This window comes from Vanellus vanellus (genome assembly GCF_965231255.1).
Source record: "Vanellus vanellus genome assembly, chromosome: 2".
Classification (NCBI taxonomy): domain Eukaryota; kingdom Metazoa; phylum Chordata; class Aves; order Charadriiformes; family Charadriidae; genus Vanellus; species Vanellus vanellus.
In genome coordinates this window covers 76,525,047-76,548,603 of record NC_138906.1, presented here as the reverse complement: position 1 = coordinate 76,548,603, position 23,557 = coordinate 76,525,047, and the positions used below count along the sequence as shown (strand labels likewise).

The window sequence follows — 23,557 nt, the reverse complement described above, 5'->3', positions numbered from 1 at the left end:
CAATGGAAAGTAATTTTTTGACAGTAGAAATTCTCATCCTGTGTTTTCTTGGGAATGTTGACGTTGAACTGCCTTTGGATACTTCAACCTGCATTTTACCACTGTGGCAAATCTTCAGGGTTTTGTCATTTAGAAACCTCAATATGCTATTTACCCAAATGAACCAGGGTCTTTGGCCAGGTTATTTCTCCCAAAATGCACTGAGACTTATGTCTCTCCTGTGCTTCCCATACAGGCAGGTAGGAGGCATGCCTGCATAATGTGAGGAATTGCATCATCTTCTGAGGAAGGGCTTGTGATCCTCTGAAAAGAGCGGGGGCTTTAGGAACTTGGAGGAAAGGCCATCATGTCAACTTTTGTGGGAAAAGTAATTTCAAACCAATTTAACTTCCATTAAAGCAGCGTGCATTGAGTTGCTTTAAATATCATGTTGAGATGTTCCAACTCGGATCAGACAAAGAATGAAAAAGTGGCTTATGATTTTGTTGACTGGAGAAAATGAAACTTTCAGGAGAATTGAAATTCCCCATGGAAACATTGATTTAATGAAAGCTGCCTTACTGACAAGAAAATATTTCATTTTAAAAATTCCTGACAACATTTAAATTTAATAAGCAGTTATCTTCACGTTGCCTATACTTTCCAAACTGCCTTTGTAACCCGGACTCTAAAGTGTCACTGGTCTGAATGAAACAGAACATAAGGGCTACTACTCCATTTCAGGCACTTGATCTTAGCTTTTCAATAAAGATTCTTTACCCTGTTGTCAATGAAGTATTAATCCTCATTTTTCTACTTCTTAAAAATACTGAGTGGCTTTTGATGTAAGAGATGCTCTACTGGACTAGCCCAAAGATCCACCTAGGTAGTGTCCTGTCTTTAAATGACACTAGTGAATGGATAAAAAGTAGTAAGAAAGCACAGACTGACTCTTCCTTTGGCATATCCTTCTCAATACTGGGAGGCAGTAATTGAAGAGCTTCCTGAGCTATGGTTTGCACTCAGCATTTAGTAATCTATAATGGATCCATTATTCATAACTTCATCTAGTCTCTCCACTATGTTATGTGGCAATATGTTCTGCAACTTGGTTTTATTTTTAAATTTTTTTTTCACTAACTATCCCTTGCTTCTTGTTGTTGTTGTTATGGGAAATATAGGAAACATTCCCGATTCATTTTTTTATTCATCGCTTCATGTATGTCTTAACCTCATTCATCTCTTCCCCACACTGAAGAGTCAGTCTGTTTAGTTTTTCCTTCTTTGGAAACAGTTAAAAACTTCTGATAGTTCTTGTCACTTGAGATCATCTGATCTCAAAAAAAGATGGAGAGGCAACTGCACGTGCAATGTGGATATCATTTGGGTTTATACCATGTGGTACTTGAGGAATTCAAGCAAATTTCTAAAAGTTCATTAATTGTGTTTTGGGTTTTCCAGGTTAGAAAAAGGTCTGGTCCCTAGAGTTCAACATTTTCATGTTTGTGATGAGTTGTAAAAGCAAGAAGAACCCAGTGGCAATGGGAAGTATAAAAAAAGATGATGCTTTAGATTTATATGAGGAGGTGGGGTGAGCTAAAATAGTTGGAGAAAGGATAATGCAAAAGCAAACTCAGAAGGCCACTGGTCCTCATAAAGATCTGTCTAGAGGCTTTGAGATCTAAAGCTTGTTTCAGCAGATAATTCAGTTTGACCCAGAGTAGTGTATCTCAACTTACCAATTCTTGGAAATTTCAGGAGTTTAAAAAACAAGTCCCTCACAGTACCATCTGTTCTAGGAAGTTGGATTGTAAAATTTCTTGTCTGTCCACCCCCACCGATATAAAACATGAGCATTTTCATCCCATAGACACTTAAATTTTAAATACAGTCAGCAGAACCTTAATTTCAGCTGTTAGTTTAGGAAAGTCTTGAAGAACTTCTCTTTAACTCTGGATATTGCCACTTTCATTCTTCAGAACTGGCTCCAAACTCTTTGACAGAGAATCGCAGCAATTTATTTTATGTGTGTATTACTGCTGTGTAGTACAAAGTAAATCCTCTCCCCCAATAGTCAGTAACAGTTAAAAGTATTTTCAATTAACATTATTAAAATGATGAATAATATTGCAAAACGGATTTCCATGGTCAGTTGTTTCCATCTTATTTCTCGTAATTTTATCTGTCAAACTAAATTTGTCTAAATTTGGTTGCAACTTTTAATAGGGTTTCTATTATTTTAAGTCTTAACATTTTTTTCAAGTGAGAACTTAACTCCACTTTGTTAGAATGACTTCCCTAATTCATGACAGTATTTTGAATTCTGTTTCCCTACCTTTTTACAGAAATACATGTATCACCCTTCTTCAAAATATAGCCTATTCATGGCTGCTAGATCCAAGTATTAGTCAACCCGATAATGTGGATGTACTATCTGTGCTGGTATACCCCTTATTTAAGCTGATGGTCACATCCAAAACAGTAGTAGTAAGCATTCCATTGTAAATATATACTGCCTTTGGAAAAGGAAACACTGGTGAATCGGATTTTTTTTTTTTCCGAGGCAGGGGAGAAATGGTGATGTAGACTGCAAACTGGATGCCTTGGTCTAGACAGGATACTGGCACTTGGAAAGCTGTGGACGTGTAAGAGAGAACCGGCACAATTTATGCAGCGGTGTTTTAGGGTGTAAGGAGGCAGACTGAAACAGCTATATTATGGCTAACGGCAGAAGGAAGCTTACACTGCTTCTAATACACATATCACACTCAACAAAAGGGCTGTCACCCTCATAATGTTAAGCTAAAAAAAAAAAAAGGCAAAATAAATGTGTGCTCTGGCAGTAGTTGGTCTGAGAAAGTGTATCTCTCTTATCTCCTGTCATAGACTGGTAGGTAGGAAAGAAAGCATCCCAATATAATACACTGTTAGCAGGGCGTATCTAAGGTACATACACACAGATGGATACAAAATCCTTTAGAAGTTTCCCGCTAGATTTCTTTTTGAAAGTGAAACTCGCTGTTTGCATATAGTGGAAACTCAAATGAAATTTCACATTCGTCAGTAACTTTATCCTCTAGGATTAGAGAGGAGTCTGTTTCACTTCATTTTCTGCTTGCTCCAGTGAGATGTTGCAGAGTTCTGGAAGCATCAAGAAGAATAATTTCAGAAACTGACATCTGAATATCTCGATTTAAAAAAAGAACAAAAAATGCTTGACTTAAATGCTTTACTAATTTGGAAGCAGTTAGGCATTGTGGGTTTGTTTGTTTTGGTTTTTGTGTTTTTGTTTTTTTTTTTTTTAAAAGGAGCTCTCTGAATGAAGATTCCAATCTGGCCCTTCAATAATTATTTCTACATGTCAGATGACAAGTTAAAATTACATTGTGCCTACAGAACAAAAATTAAAACTTTTATGTAACACTTCTTGCGTTTATGAGGAGTACTAATATAGGTTCCTTGCAAAACCTTTTATTTTGTTTTCTGGATTGGGATGGTTTCGTTTTTACTTATCCTCTCTTTAGCTGTTAGAAAGCAAGACCTCTTCAAACATGCAGTCAGGGTAAGGAATACATAGAAGAAGAGACAAAGTCCTAATCCTTTATTTTGACACCACATTGTACTTGATGACTGTGAAAAGATTCTTGCCATAAAACAAACGCTAAAGACTGGGTAGAAAAGCGTTTGGAGGAGATGGACTTCTCAAAACTGTCATATGATCCTCGTGCAATTGAAGGCATTTCAAAAGCAAGGAGCAAAAGACAAACATGCAAGCAAGAAACTGGAAGGTTTTAATTCATACACATTCCAGTATTCTATAAAATGTAATTATTAGTCTTTAAGAATTCTTGATCATGCAGTTAATTATCTTTAATGTTTGTATACAATTTGTAATTATTTTCATGCATATAAACTCAGTATTCAGTCTTTAAAGTAATCTCCAAAAATAATGCATTCCTTCAGGTATCTTCCTCGTATCTGATTTTTTTTTTTTCAGGTTGAGGGACTATGGTTTAAATTTCCTTTGTGTTCATGACAAACCTGTATAAACCATGCTGCTATGGCACTGCAGCAATTTTCACCATAATTCCACATTCTTATTCCAGCAAAACTCACCACTTGTGTATATCCACTTTTTTTTTCCCCTGCTCTGTCCCACTTCCATCACGTAAGCGTATGATTATGCAATGAACCAGATGAAAACCAAAACCTTTTTGGATGTATTTATTTTTAGGCAGATCCATCCCCCAGTTTAATTCATAACATTGCTACTTTTTAGAAGAGGAAGGAATCACCTATGTTCTTTACAGTAACAGAGCCAAGTTGTTCCAGATTCAACAAAATATGAGACGAAGGTGTTTGTTGTCATGGATTAGAATTATGAGAGCAAGGAAAGGGTTTCTTTTTAGGACCTTGTCTGTTGAGGGGAAAAATAAACCTACATAAATGTTACATTCCCCTAGAAATGTAGTACATGCCTCCAAAAAAAAAAACCAAAACCAAACCCAACGAAAAAAAAAACCCTAACAAACAATCAATAAAACACCCCAACCAACCAACCAAAACATTTTAAGAGGAAAGCACTTCTTCAAAGAAGAAAAAGTTGAAGGAATTATTAAAGGATATTAACTTTACCTAGCGCTTAACTGTTTGTGTCATTTCAGATTAAAAAAAAATACTCACACTGATGATGTGACTAATCTCACTCAATATAATGAAAAGCATAGCCGTAAAATCAAAGTGTAAGTTAATCAGTGATAAGTATCTTGGTGACTGATTAGTAATAATAAAAATAGCAAGGAAACAAAGCTGAACCTTTGTTACTTAAGTAGCAAGGTGTAGAAGATGCAGGCTCATGAACTGCATGACAAAGTACAGCAGTTTGGACACAGTTTCCAGGAAATCCCTTCACAAAATCATTAGTGCTTCGGATTGTATCTAAATTTGTACATTTGTTATTGAGATTCAATTCTGTTCTCTGTAGCGCCAATGTAACGGTAACAATATCAACTAATTCAGTTTAATTTCTGAGTAACTGTAGAGATAAGACTAAATCCTGTGCTGAGTAGCACTGATTGTACTTTATGGTGCTACAGTATTAAAAGTGCTATCAAAAACTATCACAAAAGACTTTTAGTATGCAAAAAATCTTTTTGATAGTATGTTTTAAAACATATTCAAGTTAACCACTAGCTATTTTGAATTTACAGGTGATACTGGACACTGCCAACAGATGACTAGATTAATTACCAGCACCTGAAAAAAGGGAAATTACCTATTTTTAAAGAAGATCCTGAATTCAAGAGATTTTCAAAAAATGTGACTATTTCTAGACACAGATGGACCCTTGACAAGGAATTTGCAGCATTAAGTCTTGGCATGTAGTATAGGTATGCGGTAATAATGTTAGTTATAAAGACAAATGTGTAGTCAGAAAGGAACTCTCACCTGCCCTTCCAGTGAAATTTGAAAGAAAGTGAAATATGATTCTATATTTCAATATTACTGTAACTGTACTATGACAAAATAAGCATAATGCCATATTCCTGGAATTTGACAACTTGCTTCTAAATAAATTATTTCTATTTTATGTAGGCAGGGATTACAAAGGCTAGAAGTTTGGAAGACCGACCCGTTAGACCTTGCCTGATCATTCCCTGAATTTGAGGACTTTTTTGTGCGAAGACTGGTATTACTTCTGCGGGAAAGGCTGCGGGAAAGGTGTTTTGTGATGCAGTAGCTATTTCAGAAGGGTAACTCCCCACTGTTTATTGTGGCCTGTGATGACTGTTTCTCAGTGCAGGCAACCTGTAAATAATGCTTATGTTGTGATATGATGATGAATTTTTACATTCCTTTTGTGGCATTAGTTTGGATATGAGTTTTTTTTCAATGGAGAAAGGGCAACGATACTAAGAAGTTATATATGAAAAACAGCTCTTAAGTAAAATAGCGTTCACACTTATAGGGCATATTTAAACTGACTTTAAATATGGGAAGACATATTGAAGCAGAAAATAGATACCAGTGTATTACCTGCTTAAGTCTTGATTCTCCATGTATACATTAGTCAATTTGTCTATTTCATAAACAGGGAGGTGAGACAGTCATTTATCCTGTCCACCCTATGTAGTATAGAAATAGTAATTTACGATCCATCAGTGAAATTGTACACATAACATAAGGGAAAAAGAAAGGTTTGGGCCTAACTTAAAATACCTTCTATACAATAAAACACCTGTTTGTGAACAGTGACTGTTTCACAAACAGCTGCATAGATTAAAATGAACATGATTTTTAATTTTTTTAAAAATAAAACCAGTGTTATTTTGCAGAGTATTTTACAAATTATTTCCGTGTTGAAACTAGAAAATGAGTAAGGGTTTAATATGCTGTTACAGTATAAAATGATGAGAAAAATAATCCTCAAGTCATTATTTGGAGAGCAAACTATGATGTGGGATTAGGAAAAACACTGCCAATAGCAGTATCAGATTCAGACAGGGACAAACACAGGGAAAGGAATAAAAAGCAACTGAGACTGAAGGAGATGGCATGACAGATGATTATTTTTTGTCTTTTCCAAGAACTCCTCTTTTAAACAGATGAAGTGTTACCTTAGAACTAAGTACAGTGAGTGGGTGAAGATGTACCAAAAGCCAATACAGTATCCATATCTGGTTGAAAATACAGAAAAATATGTTCTTCCTCTACCAAACAGCACGTGGTAACTTACAGTATTTCTGTAGTAATAATAGAAAGCTGACTGATTATTTTATATGACATCTCTGCAGAGAGAAAGACTTGAATGCAAGTAGAGAAGGAAATTTGGTTCCTACGTTCTTGAGGATGGACTTTAACAAGTTGTCGTGTCATGCCAGTTCTGCCTAAATGAAGATTACAGCCATAGCTCTTTTTAGGAAAAAGCTCTGGCTTTCCACAGAATTTACAGAGCATTTGCAAAATCTACAGAAAAAATAGTTTGGGTTGCTTTAATGTCTATGTTGTGACCTTAAAGGGCACATTTTAAAAATGTTTTATCAAGAGTGCAATGGCTACTTCATGCTACAGCCAATTTTGAGACAATGTTTTCTGGACAAAAATAGTGGGCAAGAAGAAGTTTTTTGAATAACAAATTACTTTTTTTATTTTATTACCCGATTCTGGAAACTGCATGTATTTTTCCTTATCTTACTTCATTCCAGAGGACAGCAAATAGAAGATTCTTCTGAAGAAGGTTTTCATAGCTATATTACTTCAGAAATTCTTGTTAACCTTGCAATACAGAAGTTGCTGCTATCCAGCTGTTTAAAAAATCTGTATTATTGAAAAATGTGTTTAACTACCTCAACGCAAGTTGCTGTTAATGAAGCTGCCATTTTCCAAGCCTGCTTTGAATGCTGTTTGTTGTCTTTGCCAAAGCATGAAGGATTTTGAGATGGGACAACATGTTTTATGAACCAACATCACGGTAATCAGAATAATATCTAGTGGCTGTTACTTTTAGTATGCGTGTAGGAACTGATGGTGGATAGGATCAGTAAATAACAGAGCTTAAGACAGTGCATGTAATTCAAAAGACAATAGAAGAAAATCTTATAGGCATCAGCCCCTTTGATTCCGGCCTTGTAGTATCAATGTAATGTGTTAGGTTGAATGACTAGGGAATTGATGTTAAAAAGTATGGACCATGCCTAAAACATTAGATACATTTTGGGAAAATCATAATTATTGGAAATATATTTTCATACAAATGATGCAAGCAGGACATATATGTATGTTAAAAACAGTGATGCAACATAGGCTAGCTTTATTTCTGATTGGCATGTTTGAAGAATGAAAGGATGAGCCATAGGGACCCCTTAAATTTACAAATACTGATTAAATAAGAAAGTCATTTGAACACATACCTGATTGCAAAACTTGTACTACTCATGTGCCATGTGCAGGCCTAGTAAAAAGTTAATTATGTGCCAAAGATCACAAACTTATTTGTATGTACTCTGAATATTTTTTGTTGTTGTTGTTAGGAAGACTGGAAGAACAATATAAAATTTCCCTGTTTTTACAAACAAACTTTAAAACCTTGCAAGCTGGAAGAATCTTTGCCAAGCAGAGTTACCAGTGATCCCACAGCTTTATTTGTACGCCACAGCCAAGTTCCAAAAGAAAATGAGAGTGTAGAGTCATCAAAGCTGCAGTGATATTAAATAAGAAACAATAATTTAAGTTCAGACCAAAAGCTTTGGAGACAGAGGGACTTGAGACCTAAAACAGAGAAATGCCTTTTTCCTACTGAAAAAATAGTTCATCTACTAATAAATCCCATAGAGAAACAGAATGTCATAACTAAGAGGCAGCTGTGCAGCGCTGAGGTTGATTAATTAGAGGAAATTTCCATATCACCAGTTTTTCTAGATGGGATTAGATCAAGTATTGAGAGAAGTCATACTGCAGGCAGAGAGACTGGGGACTTGTGCTCATACAACACCAGTATGTCCTTCTAGGATGTGTTTGGAATTGAGGTAAGGAATACAGAAAGAGTAAATAATGTTGTTCTTGACAACAGTGTTTGAAATGTCTTGAAATAATGTTCTAGAATTGTTTAGTATATTTTTCTGTATTTGAAAGCAAAAATGCAGTCATGGTCTTGTATCCAGAAGCTTGAAATATGTCATGCTGAAATCAGCTTTTGGTGCAAGGCTGAGAGGAGCCTGGTAAGTGCATGTTGTGCCTTCTTGGATGTGGTGATTCCCAAGAAAGCTGTCGCTACTATCCTTATTTAGGACAAACACCTCAGGACCTCTAAGATAAAAAAGGAGGAAGAGACTGCTAAGATTCTAAGAACTCACATGAGGTCTGTGTCCCTTTTTACTTAGGTTTAGTCAAGTGATCTACGTGTAGATCATGTAACTGTCCCTTCTGCAAGCAGTAGGTTGCTGAAAAGCCTTGTTTTGTGTTGGTAGGTAAAAGTGTTACTGTAGAATTAAGTGGAATTTGATAAATTAAGTACAACGTACCAAGTTCACTCTTCAGCTGTCCTATGATTTTCTTTTTCTTGCTCCTCTTTCTTGGTACAGTTCCTATTTCTGAAGTTTCCTTAGCCATGACAAAGTGTTCTCTAACATATTGAGAGTGCGGTTTTGCTGTGAGCTACTCTCACCTTAAGACACTCTATAGATAAAATATTTTGAATCTTTATCAGTCAGTTGTCTTTACAGAGTCTTTGTAATTGAGTACTGTTGAAGGTTCAGTTTCTCCTGCTTTGAAAGCAGAAGTCTGTAGTCTTGATGCTTAATGTTGACAAATTCTTCATCTGCTACTCTGTATTAGTCTAGCTGAAGGATAAAGTGACAATATTTCTACTGGCCTTATCCTCTAAGTAAATAGTAGTCAAGCTGTTCAAGTTCTTACTGTGAGGTAGCTTTAATTTATTACTATATTTCCCCAAAGTATCACATCCCAAAACGTGATCATCTTTGGGTGAGAGTGTTGTGTTTCATGTTGCCAGAGTTGCCAACAATAAATATACATTTCAGTTTTCTATATATTTTTCTGTGGGATAGTGTTGGTTATGCCAAGTTTGCGACCCGTACTTTTCATGACTGCAGTGGAGAGATACCAGCAACAGAATTTGACAAGTGCAGATGGAATATTTACCTCTGGGAAAAAAAAAAAAGATCCTGGGATATAGCTTTTATAAATTAATTGAAGATGGGAAGAATTTCTTTTGGAATTCTATGTGTGGGTGATGCTGAGATCTTCTAGTAACTAGTGATAAGAAAAAAATTAATAACTTAAACACACAGTAATACTTACGTAATAGCTTTGACTGCCCAAAATGCATCTCTTAAATGAAATACTAGTAGTTTTTAATAGTTTCTTCTGATCAGGGCTATTTCCATTTAAGAAGATAATCCTATTTGTTCATATTTCCTACTTGTTTTTATTTCAAAAGGAGGAAAACAGTGCATATTTGGTAAGAATACATTGTTGCAGGCATTTGTTTGTATTCAGTATTTGTACAGATATTAACAGCTTTTCATGTATTTTCATTCTGGTTTTATGCAAAATATAAAGTGTATAAGTCCGTATTATCTCTTTGTAAATAAAAGGTTAGAACAGTTATGAACACTGAGTTGATAAGAGTAAGATTTTCTAACCATTTTTGCAATAGCTAAATAACTATATTTAGGGTAAAGCAGTTGATAAATTCTGCAGTAGGCTGTAACTTGCACCACAACTTGCTATGATTGCTTCCCTGTAAATTGTGTCTGGAAAGATCTGTGATGTTGACATTTTAACACCAGTCATCAGTGGTGACTTGTGAGGAAGTAAATCTCAGGCAAACTGTTTCTCCAATGAATTAATTGTCTTAAGCAAAGTGACTATGTCACAGGCACTCCCTCCCCACCTGTTTCCCAGGTGTCTTCTGTGGCTTTTGACTAAGATCATCTTTCTGATTGTGAACTGTATTTTTCAATAGATCATAAAGGAGGTGCGGGTAGAGTGATAATCAGTTTGCTGAATGAAAGTATGAGGCGTAAAACTTCCTGAAGTGCCTTTTCAGGAGGTGGCTGTGCAGCCAGGCATGGCACACGCCACAGCTGTGATTCCCCGGAACCATTGACATTGATGAGAATGTGGTAATTAAATTACTTTGTCTATCGTCTTTGTTAAGACTATGGAAGCATATAAGTCATAAAGTTGATGATAAATTATGAGCTTGACTGAGACAATTGTATTTTTATAGGCAACTTGATTAGAAATTTATACAGAGGGTGAATTAAAACTTTAATTTTGACCTGCAGGGCAGTATATTAATTGAATGTTGCGGACAGCCACAAAGTTAGCTCTTGCATGACTTGTGCCCAGGAATCCTAAAAGAATGGACAGTCTTTGATTGAAATAAAGCTTAGGAAAAAGAGAAATCTTAATATTTGTTTTAGCACGGTTATTTAATTTTTGGAAAGAGGGTTGATATACACAGTTCTCTTTATTGCACTGCTAGCGTGAAGGGCCACTGGATGTGTATTAGCCCTTTACGTGACTCCTGTTCATACCCGTAAATGTGTTCCAACTTCGCTGCACACACCGCTTCCTCAAAAGGAGGCTGGGAGGGGCTGGGCGTAAAGCGATGATCCTGTACGAACTCATCCTGCTGGTCCTGACTGCCAGAAGACAGTTGAGTAGGTGAACTCTGTATTGGCAGGCCTTGGCCCAGATCAGGTGTCATCCCGCATCCCAGAGCTGTCACAAAAGTAACACAAAAGCTGTATCGTCTGCTGTAGCTAATTTGACAGAAAGGCAATAATCTGACCACATCTGATCCATGTTTATGTTGTATAGCTCTGGCTTTTAGAACAATATATACGTAATACAGTCATCGCCATAGCCAGAGAGTCCTGTACCATATAGACATTCGGGCCAGTCATGCCATAGGATGCAGCGGCTCAGTTTACAACAGTTCATCGACTGTTAATCCAATCACTCTGTCCTGCTAATCAAATCAGTCAGCTCCAGGAGCGTGTGGCGGCAGGGTTATGTTCACTGCCAGGCTAACGCAAATGGAGTAACACAAAGCTGCTGTGAAGATGAACTTTGGGATTTATACAGAATCCTAGTGTGGTTTTTTTGTTGTTTTTTTTTTTTTTTTTTCAGTGATTATATTTGACCTTTAACCATACAATACTTTGGTTTTGGTATTCTGAACGTATGTGCATTGAGCTGTTTTTAAAATTTACCTGCTGGTGCTGACTGCAGTGAGCAATGCTCTGAACTGGTGTTAAGTCATACTATTGGAAATTATGTATTTTCTAAGAAAATATGTACACTGAAGGTTTTGGTGCACGTTTTGCAGACCTTCAGGTGTATTTTGACACACTTGTCAAATTTGCTTTTGAATAACTGTCTTCCCAAAACTACTTTCTCTTTTTACTTTAAGCAAAACTTGGCACTTTGACTGTTTTCGTGTGTTGTATGCTGCTATATATTAGTTGGATTTTTTAATATAGAATTAGAAGTATTTGAATACTGTTTCTCATTGACTTCTGCAAGATTTTAATAAATAGAGGATATAGTAATTGATAAACATTGCTGTTTGCTTATGGATGATCATTTAGGTCCCATTTGTACATGGAACAGTTTACAATTTAACCAAGGGTGACTGTTTACATGTAGCGCACACGTGTGTGCAAGACTTGCATTTATTCTAGCCTCAGTCTCTGAATTGGGGGAAGTCTGCAGTAGTAATTTGGCTCGATTGGAGAAAATGAGTAGAGTGAAGCAGTTGTTGCTGTGACCCCCACCTCTAGATATTCTGCTGTGCAGCACTTTTATTTTGGACTGGATTTAGTGGAGCCTCTCAGGATCGAATATCCATGCTGCATCGCGTGTTGAAACTGTTCAGAGCTGTTATTTGCTTGGACCTGTGTGCCCCGTGAGGGGTTGAAACATGGCAGACGACACCATTGCATTGGTAACACTATTTCCAGTTTATATTTCTCCATAAAGAATCCACATCACTTGTACAAAAACTGGGCTGTGAACAAAACCATTGCACAGTAAGCGGGACTAGTGCAGAGGGCAGAAGGATTTGCTTCTAAGTTGCACTATTGCTCTGAACCAAAACACTAATGTAAACATAGCCTTCAGCTAACAGAACAAGGCCTTCTCCTATATTTTACAGACAACAGGCAAGAGTATAAAGTCAAATAGATTCTATTCTGTTAACTTTAAATTAATTTAGTCTGACATGAATGTGAGGACAGAGAGGAACATCATGGGAATGGAAAATGGATTTATGATAAACAAGGCAGCGCTCATCGAATATTTACGCGCTTACTTATATGTTTATTTTGCTCGTTCTGTTTTTTCTTCCCCCCATGACGGCTATACCTTTAGTTTAATCTCTTCAGATCTTCTGTTATATTAAAGTATGATCTTTTTATATATACATATAAAAAAAAAAATATGTATATACACACACAGAGTATGCCTTACATCTTCTTGAGTTTCATCCTTACTTTGACCTGAACTAAAGATCTTTCATTGGGGATTAAGATGATGTGTGCTTTTTCTGACCATAGCAGAACAAAGAGGTTACCGTACCTGTCCTGCCCATAGGTGTTTGTTGTCCTCTGCTGGAAGTCACAGTCCTCTTAAATGTGTCAGAAAATACCGCGTATGTGGTGCTCTCTAAACCAGTTATTTCAGGATGCCAACATTAGCTCAGGTATTCTTAATATCTAAACCAGGTCACTTTGACAGAACTACATTAGGGAATAATTACGCAAGAAGTTGTGCTGACAGATGGGGAGGAGCTGTTGTCTCTGAGCACAGGATGGGGAGGAGCAGTTGCGGATTTGCTGTTTTCACCTGGCTCACCCGCAGCCAACCATCACTTTGGCTGGCAAACTTACCTTGTTCCTGTCCGTTTTTGAAAAAATTACAAATACCGTATCTTTTGTTAATAAAAGCAATTAAAATCGAAGTATTTCATTCTTCAGGGAGAGAAAGCAAACGTGAACTGATTCTCACCAGATTCATAGAAAGAAGGGAAGTTTACCATTTTACAGATGGGAAATCTCAGGTATAATTATGGTGTGGGGGATTGTAATTTGGGCACTCCACTGTTGGATTATACCTCTGAGCAGCGCATTGTTTTTCTGCAGGCTGAGTTTTTGAGTGTCATTGATCAGTACCCCATGTGGAGAAAGTGATAACTTAGCAATGCTAAAATAAACTGGGAGATGTCATCTTTTGCCACCCAGATAGTTTGCCTGATAACTTTCCCTTACACTTGCTTTGTCTTTCTTTTTTATATAACTTTCCTTTTTGTTTTGATTCTTCCACAACACTTGAAAACTAACCATTAGTTGCAAATCCTGGTGGTACAGAACCTCTTAATTACTAAAAATAAATATTACCCTGTGGCAGAAGGCACTGGACACTTGTAGAAATGGTAGTTGGCATGAACTAGTCGTTGCCAGCCTTTCTGGGATGATCATGGCTATGGATGCGGTCTCGCTCTTACCCTGGTGCCTGGGGGCACTCTGCCAGTTTTTAAGTCTCTGAACTAACTCGTCATAAGATCAGAAAAGCACCAGCTTAGCTCCAGGATTACAATAGCGGGGGGAGAAGCAATACTGCCTGTGTGGACGTTACCTAGCTGTTCTGGCAAGTTAGCTGTATCATCAAACTGCATCCTAACTGATGTGTTGGGAAGTAGAAACAGACTTTTTTCCCCACCCAGTCATGTTCTTTTCTAATTTTAATATTTGGATGTAAGTCCTTAGTATCTTCTAATGTAAGACTTTGAGATGTGTTGCATTATGTTTCATGTTCTGTCACCGCTGTATATCAAAGTAGAAATGGACTTGGGCAAGTTTTCTTTTTCAGTAGGAAACAAGGAGAAGTATGACTTTGTCGTCTCTGTCTTTGCCATAAAACTGAGTTTAAATACGTAACTACTTCAGGATGAATATACCTATTCCTGTTCTATACCCAAACATTCCAGTTTCCTCTTCCCAAGTCTGGACAAGAAACACATATGTAAGCTGTTATTACCAGCAGAAGTATTGAAGCAGAATATTCCTAAGCGGTTTTTCAAGTGGTCCTAGGGGAGTTAGACTAATCAAGCTGAGGCAATCCAAAACGTCCCTCACTAAAGCTCTGAAGCCACATGGTATATTGTGTATCACAGGTTAATTGCTATAATTTTTGTGTTGTAAATGAAATAGAAATAAGATGTCTTCAAAAAGAAGAATTAAAGAGTTAGGGAAAAAAAGGTTCCTTTTAATCAAAAAGAGCAATGTCAAAGTAAGGTCTGTTGCAGACTTGGACAATACAGCTAAATATAACAGTTTTCTTTATGCATTTCTGTTTGCTTTATAAATCATCGGGTTGAGAATGGATTTTTGTGTCTGCTTTTCTAGACTTCATCTGTTATCTCTGCAAGGTGTCTGGTTTTTTGGATGAGAGGGATGGCTTCCTACCTGAAAAGGGCATGTCCTTAATGGGTGGCCTTTCAGTATTGAAAGACGTTAGTAGAACTTTGTGCCCAGTAATTGATTCTGTTTGTTACAAAGATTTCCTGCTAGAAAATAAAAATACCTTACTTGTAGTAGAGATCTTTCTCTGAGAATTGTGTTTTTAAAATCTATTTTAGAAGGTCAAGCAAGTGAGAGAGAATAAGCAAGGCTTATAGCAGTAATGGCTTCTTTTTGACATTGTATCAGGTTTGATTCATGAGTTTGTTTTATATTGCGTTAGTCTATAAAATGTACTGGATTGTATAACTAGTAACAAGGTAAAGGTGGAGCTAGTTTGTGTTTGGTTTTTATTTGTGTGGTGGTGTTTTGGTTGGGTTTTTTTGAGACCTATGGAAACAGAGCTGTGCAACATCCTAATGACAGGACAACATAGTATAACACCTGCAGGGTATCACATGAAGTTGTAGGATGTGTAGTTATATTGCTGCTGAGATTATAATAATAGTAATCATTTAACCTCACTGTTGAAAGCCAGGCAGTACATTATGATAACATGCCACATATAAAGCTGAGATGCATTCTTAATCTGTTGTCAACAGTCAAATGATTTGGTAATTAGTCATATACCATATATATGTATACCATACATACCCGTATCTTCCTTACATCCTTCCAAACTGTTCCGTAGACATGACATTCCATTCCATTAATGCCACTCCAGTAAACATTACTGGTCTTCAGAGGTTTTCCTAGGTACCTGTAATCTTAGCCTACACACGTGGTCTTTGTTCATGAGGGTTTAGGATTTAAATTAATCACTCACACTCACTTTTTTTATTATTTTTTTTAAATAACCGAAAGGAAGATAGAGGTGGGGAAAAAAGCTGTATTGGTCCCATAACTGAAGTGGGCTGGAGGACTTACCAGAAGGATCAGCCTGGGTAGGAAAAATGAAATAAAAAGGGAAAATCCTAAGACTAGCCTTGCACTTACATTTCTCTTTCTGTAAAAGAATTCCCTTTCTGCAGGACTAGCATGACTGGCATGAGTTTTTGTACGAGGCATGAGCCTCTGTCCCTGCAGCTGCTGCTGTCTGCCCTGTTTGCTTTACCCCAGTGCCTGAATTCCTCTAGCCTGTGGGTCCCATGTGCAGTTTTAGCATATGCATGCTTAGTGCTTGTGACACAAATATCATCTCTATTTGCAGATAAGTGAGGCATGGTAATTTGTTCAAGTATGTGTATCAAAGACTCTGGCCAAAACAAGTTCCCTATTTTCATAAGAAGAACAGCCTTTAAAAAAAATCTTCTGTATTTGCCCTGATTTCTGAACTGTGCCTTATTGTCCCTGGTGGCTAAGGGATAGCTCACTGTAAGTAAGAGATTCTCACATATGCCTTATGCTAAGCAAGCAAATTGTTCAAACAATATCAAATTGATAAGTTTTGTAAGGTAAACACACTGTGTTTATACAGCATATTTAAACATGATCTCTATACTCGGAGAGGGAAATCCTATCCGCATTGAAATTGGTGTCAAAACTTTGCTGGGGCCAATGCTGATTGTCAAATTCAATGTGTCATATTCAGATTCTTGTGCATGCAAAATACTTACTGAAGAACAATTTTGGTATTTTAAAACATCTTTTATGGTATGGAAGTAACAATCTGAAGGAGGAATTTCCAGTCAGCAGTGAAAGACTGTAAGCTATAGAGCTACAACACAGAATTACAGCAATACAAGAGTATTTTTAAATCTGTCTACACCTAACAAAGTATTTGCGTGCAAGTTGCTCACTTGAGTTTTGTATCTGCCCATGTCTAATGTTGAATTTTCCTTTTAACAGGTAGAAAGAATTGTTGACAAGAGGAAAAACAAGAAGGGAAAAACAGAGTATTTAGTGCGATGGAAAGGATACGACAGTGAAGATGATACTTGGGAGCCAGAACAGCACCTTGTTAATTGTGAGGAATATATACATGAATTTAACAGACGCCACAATGAAAAGCAGAAAGAAAGCACATTAACCAGGACAAACAGGACCTCTCCAAATAATGCCAGAAAACAAATTTCTAGATCTACCAATAGTTCTTTTTCAAAGACATCCACTAAATCTTTAGTTATGGCTAAAGACCATGAGTCAAAAAATAATCAACTCTTTTCCGCCACCCAGAAGTTCCGGAAAAACAGTTCACCATCTCTTTCTGGAAGGAAAAATATGGACCTTGCAAAATCAGGTATTAAAATCCTAGTGCCCAAAAGTCCAATTAAGAGCCGGACAACAGTTGATGGCTTCCAGAATGAAAGCCCGGATAAAATGGACCATATAGAGCAGGATCAAGAAGACTCTGTAGCACCAGAAGTAGGAGCAGAAAAGCCAGTGGGAGCTTTATTAGGACCTGGTGCAGAGCGTGCTAGGATGGGGAGCCGACCAAGGATACATCCGTTAGTGCCACAATTGCCAGTGCCAGTAACAGCCACAATTGCATCAGCATTAACGATAAATGGAAAAGGTATGTGTATGAGTCGGTTGTTTTTGTGTACATTTTTCATTTGACTGATCTTTTTTGCTGTTCAGATGCAAACAAATTACCCACTCTGTTTCAGCCATGTTAAATCAAGTCTGGAGAACTTCACAACTTTATTTTACATAACTATATGACTACAAAGCCATTTTGAATTTTGCCAGCTTTTGCTTTCCTCACAGAGATCCATTGGTATTTGTGTTTTTCAGAATCACCATAAGATACATCTGTGTTTGCCTTGACATTGTGTGGTACATATATTCTGTGTACCACTTCCAGAGATTACATCATTGCTTTAAGTTTCTTTAAATAGGTCACATTTGTTATTAATATTAGAAACATAAATTATGGGAATAGATGAATGATGTGAGCAGGGATTCTTCATAACAGTTTACATATCTATTTTGTTACAAATATTGCCTGGGAAAAAAAAAATGATTGAAAAACATTGCTTAAAAAATGAAGTTGATATGTTGTTTCAGTGAAAATTAGAGCCAGTTGTGGAGATATATATGCCTTCGGCCTGGATTGAATTCTGTCTTCATTATATTTTATCAATATTTTGTTGTTTATACCTCATCTGATATTGACAGCTAATTTAGGTTTGATGCCTGGCTTGTTAATATCTCAGTAGATGACAGTTTCTTCCAGTTGTACTGTAAATTTTGTGACAGCAATGAAACCCGAACTGCTTTTGTGGGAGGAAGCTGTTTGTTCCCCCCACCCAGCTGAGACCCTCATTTAAGACTTTGTTGTTCATCTCAGTGTCCAGTCTGACCCAAACCACAACAATGGTCCTCGTTCTTGTGCCCCAAACTTTTCTTCTTCCCTGACAGACCCAGGTTGTTGCGTAGTCACAGGTGTTCTTGTAAGCATGCTTTTGAAGCTAAATTTTCAAGTGTAATACTGTGTCCTCAAATAAAATGCAGTGGGTAAAATCTGCAGATATGGTATTGATGACAACTTGCTGAAAAAATTGCTTGAAAACCAAGGACTGGGTCTGCCAAAAAAAACACATTTACAGACAAACTATGTAGGCACAAAAATGAGCTGAAGACTTTGGGAGAGTTTGTGTTGGGTGCCCCACTGTTGCCTGCATTCAGATTTTCTGGGGGAAAAAATAAAAAAGCTGCAGCGGGAGAGGTTGCAAAGCAGTGGACAAGGGAGGAGTTTGCTCCTGGAGATGCGGTGTCAGGTCATGGACCAACCCATTTTGCTGCAGAGGAACTAGGTAACCATGGTAATGCACACACAGATGCCAGGAATATCTCTTCCTTTGCATGGGCTAAAGAAGGAATGTAAGTCTCAGAGGATGTAAACAAAGCTAGAGGGGAAAATGCAAGAGGTGCCAGTATGTGAGTTTTCTGACTAGGTGAGGTAGAAGAGTGTGTTTGCGCTTGTGATGGTTTTGTGATAATTAATATGCATTTTGGAGTATGGCATTGTTCCTAGTGAAGTGATTGATAAGTGCTGCCTTTGGCATCCTGTCTTTTTGCCTTATGGCCTTCAGAAAAAAAAAAAAAGTTGGGACACAAAGGACCTTCTTGATTAGATCAAAACGATTAAACCATTCCCACCAAAACTTTGAGTCTGCTAATAATGGTACAGTGAGGGCCCAGTTACAGGGCATCAAGTGGAAGTGGAAAGACCTGCACAGGAATGGTAGTGACGCATAAAATAATAGCTGAGGTGCATTTATCTGTTTCACTGAGATGTTACAATTTTCTCAACTGCCACTACCTCCTTCAGCTCTTCATGGGCATTTGTCTGGGCAGCTCACATTGAGAGCTACCAACTCACCCTAGGGATGATGGCAATATGACATCACGCTTATGTTTTCACATCATCTTAAGGTGTAGATCGAAAAAAAGGAGAGCCAAGGAGATAGTCACAGTATGCGGTTGCCCCAAAATATGCAATATGTTTCCACCTTTTGTCTGCTGCAGGAAGGATGTTAGTTCAAGTACATTAATTGAGGTTTTCCCTCTCTGTCCTGAAACACTGCTGCCAATCCCCAAGCTGAGCTGTGCTTCTGGGAAATGGTTGCCAAATATCTCAAATTTATTACAGCTTTGCAGGCAGTTATGCTCATTTGTAACGCTTTTGGAGGTAACATCCAAATCATGCAGCAGTTCTCCTACTATAAAACTTGGAAACAAAGTTGCAAAAGAAAAATACTTTGTGTTTATATCTGACATCATTTTCTTTTCCTAGCTTTTTAGGATTTCTTGGACTGATACCTTTCCCAGGGAAACCCAGGCTTCAACTCAGCCATTCTGCGTGGCCAGAATGGACCTTTATTTAGAGAGAAGCCAAGAGAGGCAGCCCTGTCTCCTAGAGCTAGCTTGGCCTCGGAGCTTTCTGATCTGACACATTCTCTGTCTCTTCATTAAAGCTGCTCTCTTCTCCTTGCTGTTTTTATTTTTAACTTCACACTGCTATTCATTAAAATGTAGTAAATCGATGCTTCCCTCCCTCCCCTGCATGGGGCTGTCACAGTTCAGCATCCTGTTTCACTCCTTAACTCAGGACATTCCTTCTGTCTTAAATGGACACCTCATCACGTTTTTGACACTGCCTCAGGAATGATACACCATGAGAGGTATTCATCATACAGCAGCGCCACCAAATTTGTACCCTCATCTTCATATGTACCTGATCTGTCATATTAACAATACAGATAGATCTGGCATTTGGAGCACTCTTTCCAAGCTTCCCACCTCCTCCGCATACACCTCCTGTTAATTTTAAGAGTTCCTACTTCCACATGAAGGATGCTGTCAGGAAGACAAAAGCATGTTTTGAAAAATAACTTTTTACTTGAGCTGGTTTAGGATTTTTTTATCAAAACATTTTTTGTTGGGAAAAACAAACAGTCAAAACAGAAATCACTAATTGGAAGGCATAATTTTGAAAGATTCTAGAAAAATAAATATTATACTTCAAAAAAATTTTAGACAATTTTTTTTATTAAAGCTGACTTAGATTTTTGTTTGTATTTTCAAAAGTAGTATTGGAAAAATACTTTAAAATTTTAATATAAAAAAAGTATTTGTAATTTTGAGATTATTGCTATGACTGTTTTTGAATTGTGTGAGTCATGTTGGTTTTTTAATCCTAGTTCAGGATAGTAAAACTCTTCAGTGTTTAGTCTGTTCTTTGTTTTTTCACAGCCTGGATTTTTTTTTTTTTTTTTTAATATAATTTCATTTATAATAAGAGTACAGACCAGGAAAAAAAACTTATATGCATAGGAAAATCCTATGACTGCAATTACTAGGAAATAGTAGTATTATTGTAGCACTTAGTCGTGCTGCCATGGCAGACGAACTGCCATGATGCAGTTCTCGTTCCAAAGTTTTTACAGTCTCAGAAAAGGCAACCAGCAAATATTCATACAAATATGCAGGTGTGCCAGGGGAATAAAATAACACCAATGTTTGCTCTGGGAGTTGGTGGTTTCAGCACACTAAAATCTAGCTGCTGTCCAAAGTGTATTTTTTTAACAAAGAAAATCATTGTATTGAATGTTCATATTTTAAAGGCTTGGCCTTGAAACCAGAGTCGATGGAGTAATATACTACACACAAGTCTAAGAAGGGTGATATATGGAAGAAGTGGGAATATGTCACTGAATGAACATTGCTGTGGTTCTGTTTTGTTTTGTTTTTGTTGTTTTTTTTAAATATGTGGTGATCATCAGCTGCTGCTAAAAGTTAATAGAAGTGATCCATAAATGGGTGAATGAAACAGAAAATCACCACCAAAGAACTGAATGTTGTAGCAAAGATGTTAATGGTACCAGAAGCAATGCATATTACTCAAAACTAGGCAAGACAGAAAGTGACCTCATGTCTAACGATAGGTTCTGATACCTTAAAAGTTTCTGAAAGCTTCCTTCATCAAAATTGAATAAAAATTAGCTCTGTGATTGTATTGCAAATGTTTTAGGCATAGTACACTCATAAATACCCAGGGAAGTTCTGTTTAATAAAGTACACAAGAAGTGAAACTGTAAACGCAATCTAATCTGTCAGTCACACAAGGCTAGAAAGTTGTCTTGCAATTTTAGAAAGGACTAAAAGACTGGATTGACTGGCCACCTTCTGCAAAACTTGACCGTAAGCCAGGTGAATACCATTGCTTGACAAATACTAGTTGCCTTGCTAGATTTTTTTTTTCTTGGTCACCCTATAGTTGCTACAGTTTTTCTTCATTTAACAATGTCCAACACGTGGATGTAATTGAGAATAAATGCCACAGGAAGGGAGATTTTGGACAGAAAGGCATGCAAAGTTCTAAGTATAAAATGAGCAAGACAATCTAGCCGCATGTGTTGTTATAATTAGAATAAGGCAGGCTGGTGGCTGACACACAGGAAGAGAAGAAATACAACAAATGCAGTGAATTGCATCACTTGTTAGGCAGACAAGCACCACCAGTGTGCACGGGGGCATTAGCATCTCCCTGCTTGCATATATTAGTTCAGATTAATAACTTGCAGGAGCAATAGGCTGTCTGATAATACAAAGATGATTGGAGTATTTCTCCCTACGAGGAACAAGGGTGTCTGCTGAGTTTTTTTCAGGTGGATAATGGTGCTGTTTTTATCTCAGAACAGTGGTATTAGCACCAAAAGAAAAGCCAGGCGTCAGGAGAAAAATGGTTGAACTTAAGTTCTGTTTGTTACCTGTTCTCTCCCTCACACAGAGCAGCTTAGGGGATTAAAACCCACAGATTCGGAAAAACCAAAAATCCACAGACACCCAAGGAAAATAGTGTCTGTTGTTTGTTTAAGTGTCTGATAGCTTTAGTTTCAACAGGAACCAAGCAAGCATAGAAGCACTTACGGAGGCAACTGGAACCGGGGAGAAACGTATGTTCTCAATACAATACCAAACCGAGCTGAAAGGAATTCAGCTACTCCCTGTTCCTTAGGCTGAGGGGAGCTCACCCAGATCTCTCCCAGATAAATTCTCCCAGTTACTTTCTTCCTTCTCCCCGTACGTGCCTGGGTGTTGGGCATTAACCGAGAAACAGTCCACTGCCACTAGCACAGCTCATTAGGCCACCCTGAAGGGTCCCATGGGAAGAGTGTAGCAGATGACAAAGGTGTGTTGGGTGTGAACCACATTAATTGTCCAAGGTATGCATATAACCCCCTCAAAAAAAAAAAACCAAAAGTGAGAGGAGAGTTGCAGAACCTCATTGCTGTGTGAATTAGAGCGGACAGTACAACTAAAGGAAAGTTGGTGTGATGTGTTACAGTTTGTTGGATTTCTTTTTAGTGTCCTGGAAGGACAGAAGCAGCTTTGAGCCCTCCTTTTGTTTGTTTTTGTTTTGGTTAAGTGGTAAAATGTGATTCCAAAGAAGCTCTAAGACAGGAACTTCCTTTTTCAGTGTGTTTGTACGTTGCACTTGGATGGTGGCTTGATCTCCGCTGAGCCATCTGGAAAGCAACCAAGTGTTTTATTAGTGCAAGCAAAGGCCTATGAAATAGGTTAATGTCCTTTGTAAAGCCTGCCTAACTTCTGAAATTACTGGTTAAACTTCTCTGTCAAATACAGCAGTGTGTAATTTTGTATGTTTTCTATTGTGTATGCATTTAGCAAATCACTAAGAGTAAAACGGTCTTTGTTTAATCGACCGTAAAGACACCTTTGGTGTGTTGGTTTTTTTTTTCTTTAGAAGTTGCATTTCATTTAGATTCTATTCTTATAAGAGTTCACATTATTACCTCCCTTATGTACGGTATTGCAACATTTCAAGCTACCATCAGATTTTCTATCTATATTACTGTTAAATCATTTTCAAGTTTCTTCAGCTCCTTTACTCTTAGCTAAAATATTCTGAATTGTGGTCAATTTCTTGTTTATCTATATTTCCTAGCTTAATAGAAATGCAAAAGTGTTAGGTAATACGGTAGACCGGACCGTCTGTATTATGTGGAAAATTGATCTGTGACCCTATACTGTTCTGGTTTTTTGTCTTCTGCCCACCCACCCCACCTCATCACCTGTGCAGTTTCTGGTGCAGATTGTTGTGACTTTATGTGGTACTC

General features: G+C 37.3%; 1 protein-coding gene across 1 annotated transcript in view; it reads left to right on the top strand.

Moving 5' to 3' along the window:
- The window catches only part of CDYL (chromodomain Y like), a 101,722-nt gene that overhangs the window by 30,578 nt on the left and 47,587 nt on the right, over nucleotides 1–23,557 (top strand). Inside the window, exon 2 of the mRNA XM_082499006.1 lies at nucleotides 16,818–17,484. Coding sequence (XP_082355132.1) covers nucleotides 16,818–17,484 — 667 coding nt within the window. The remainder of the gene's footprint in view (nucleotides 1–16,817; nucleotides 17,485–23,557) is intronic.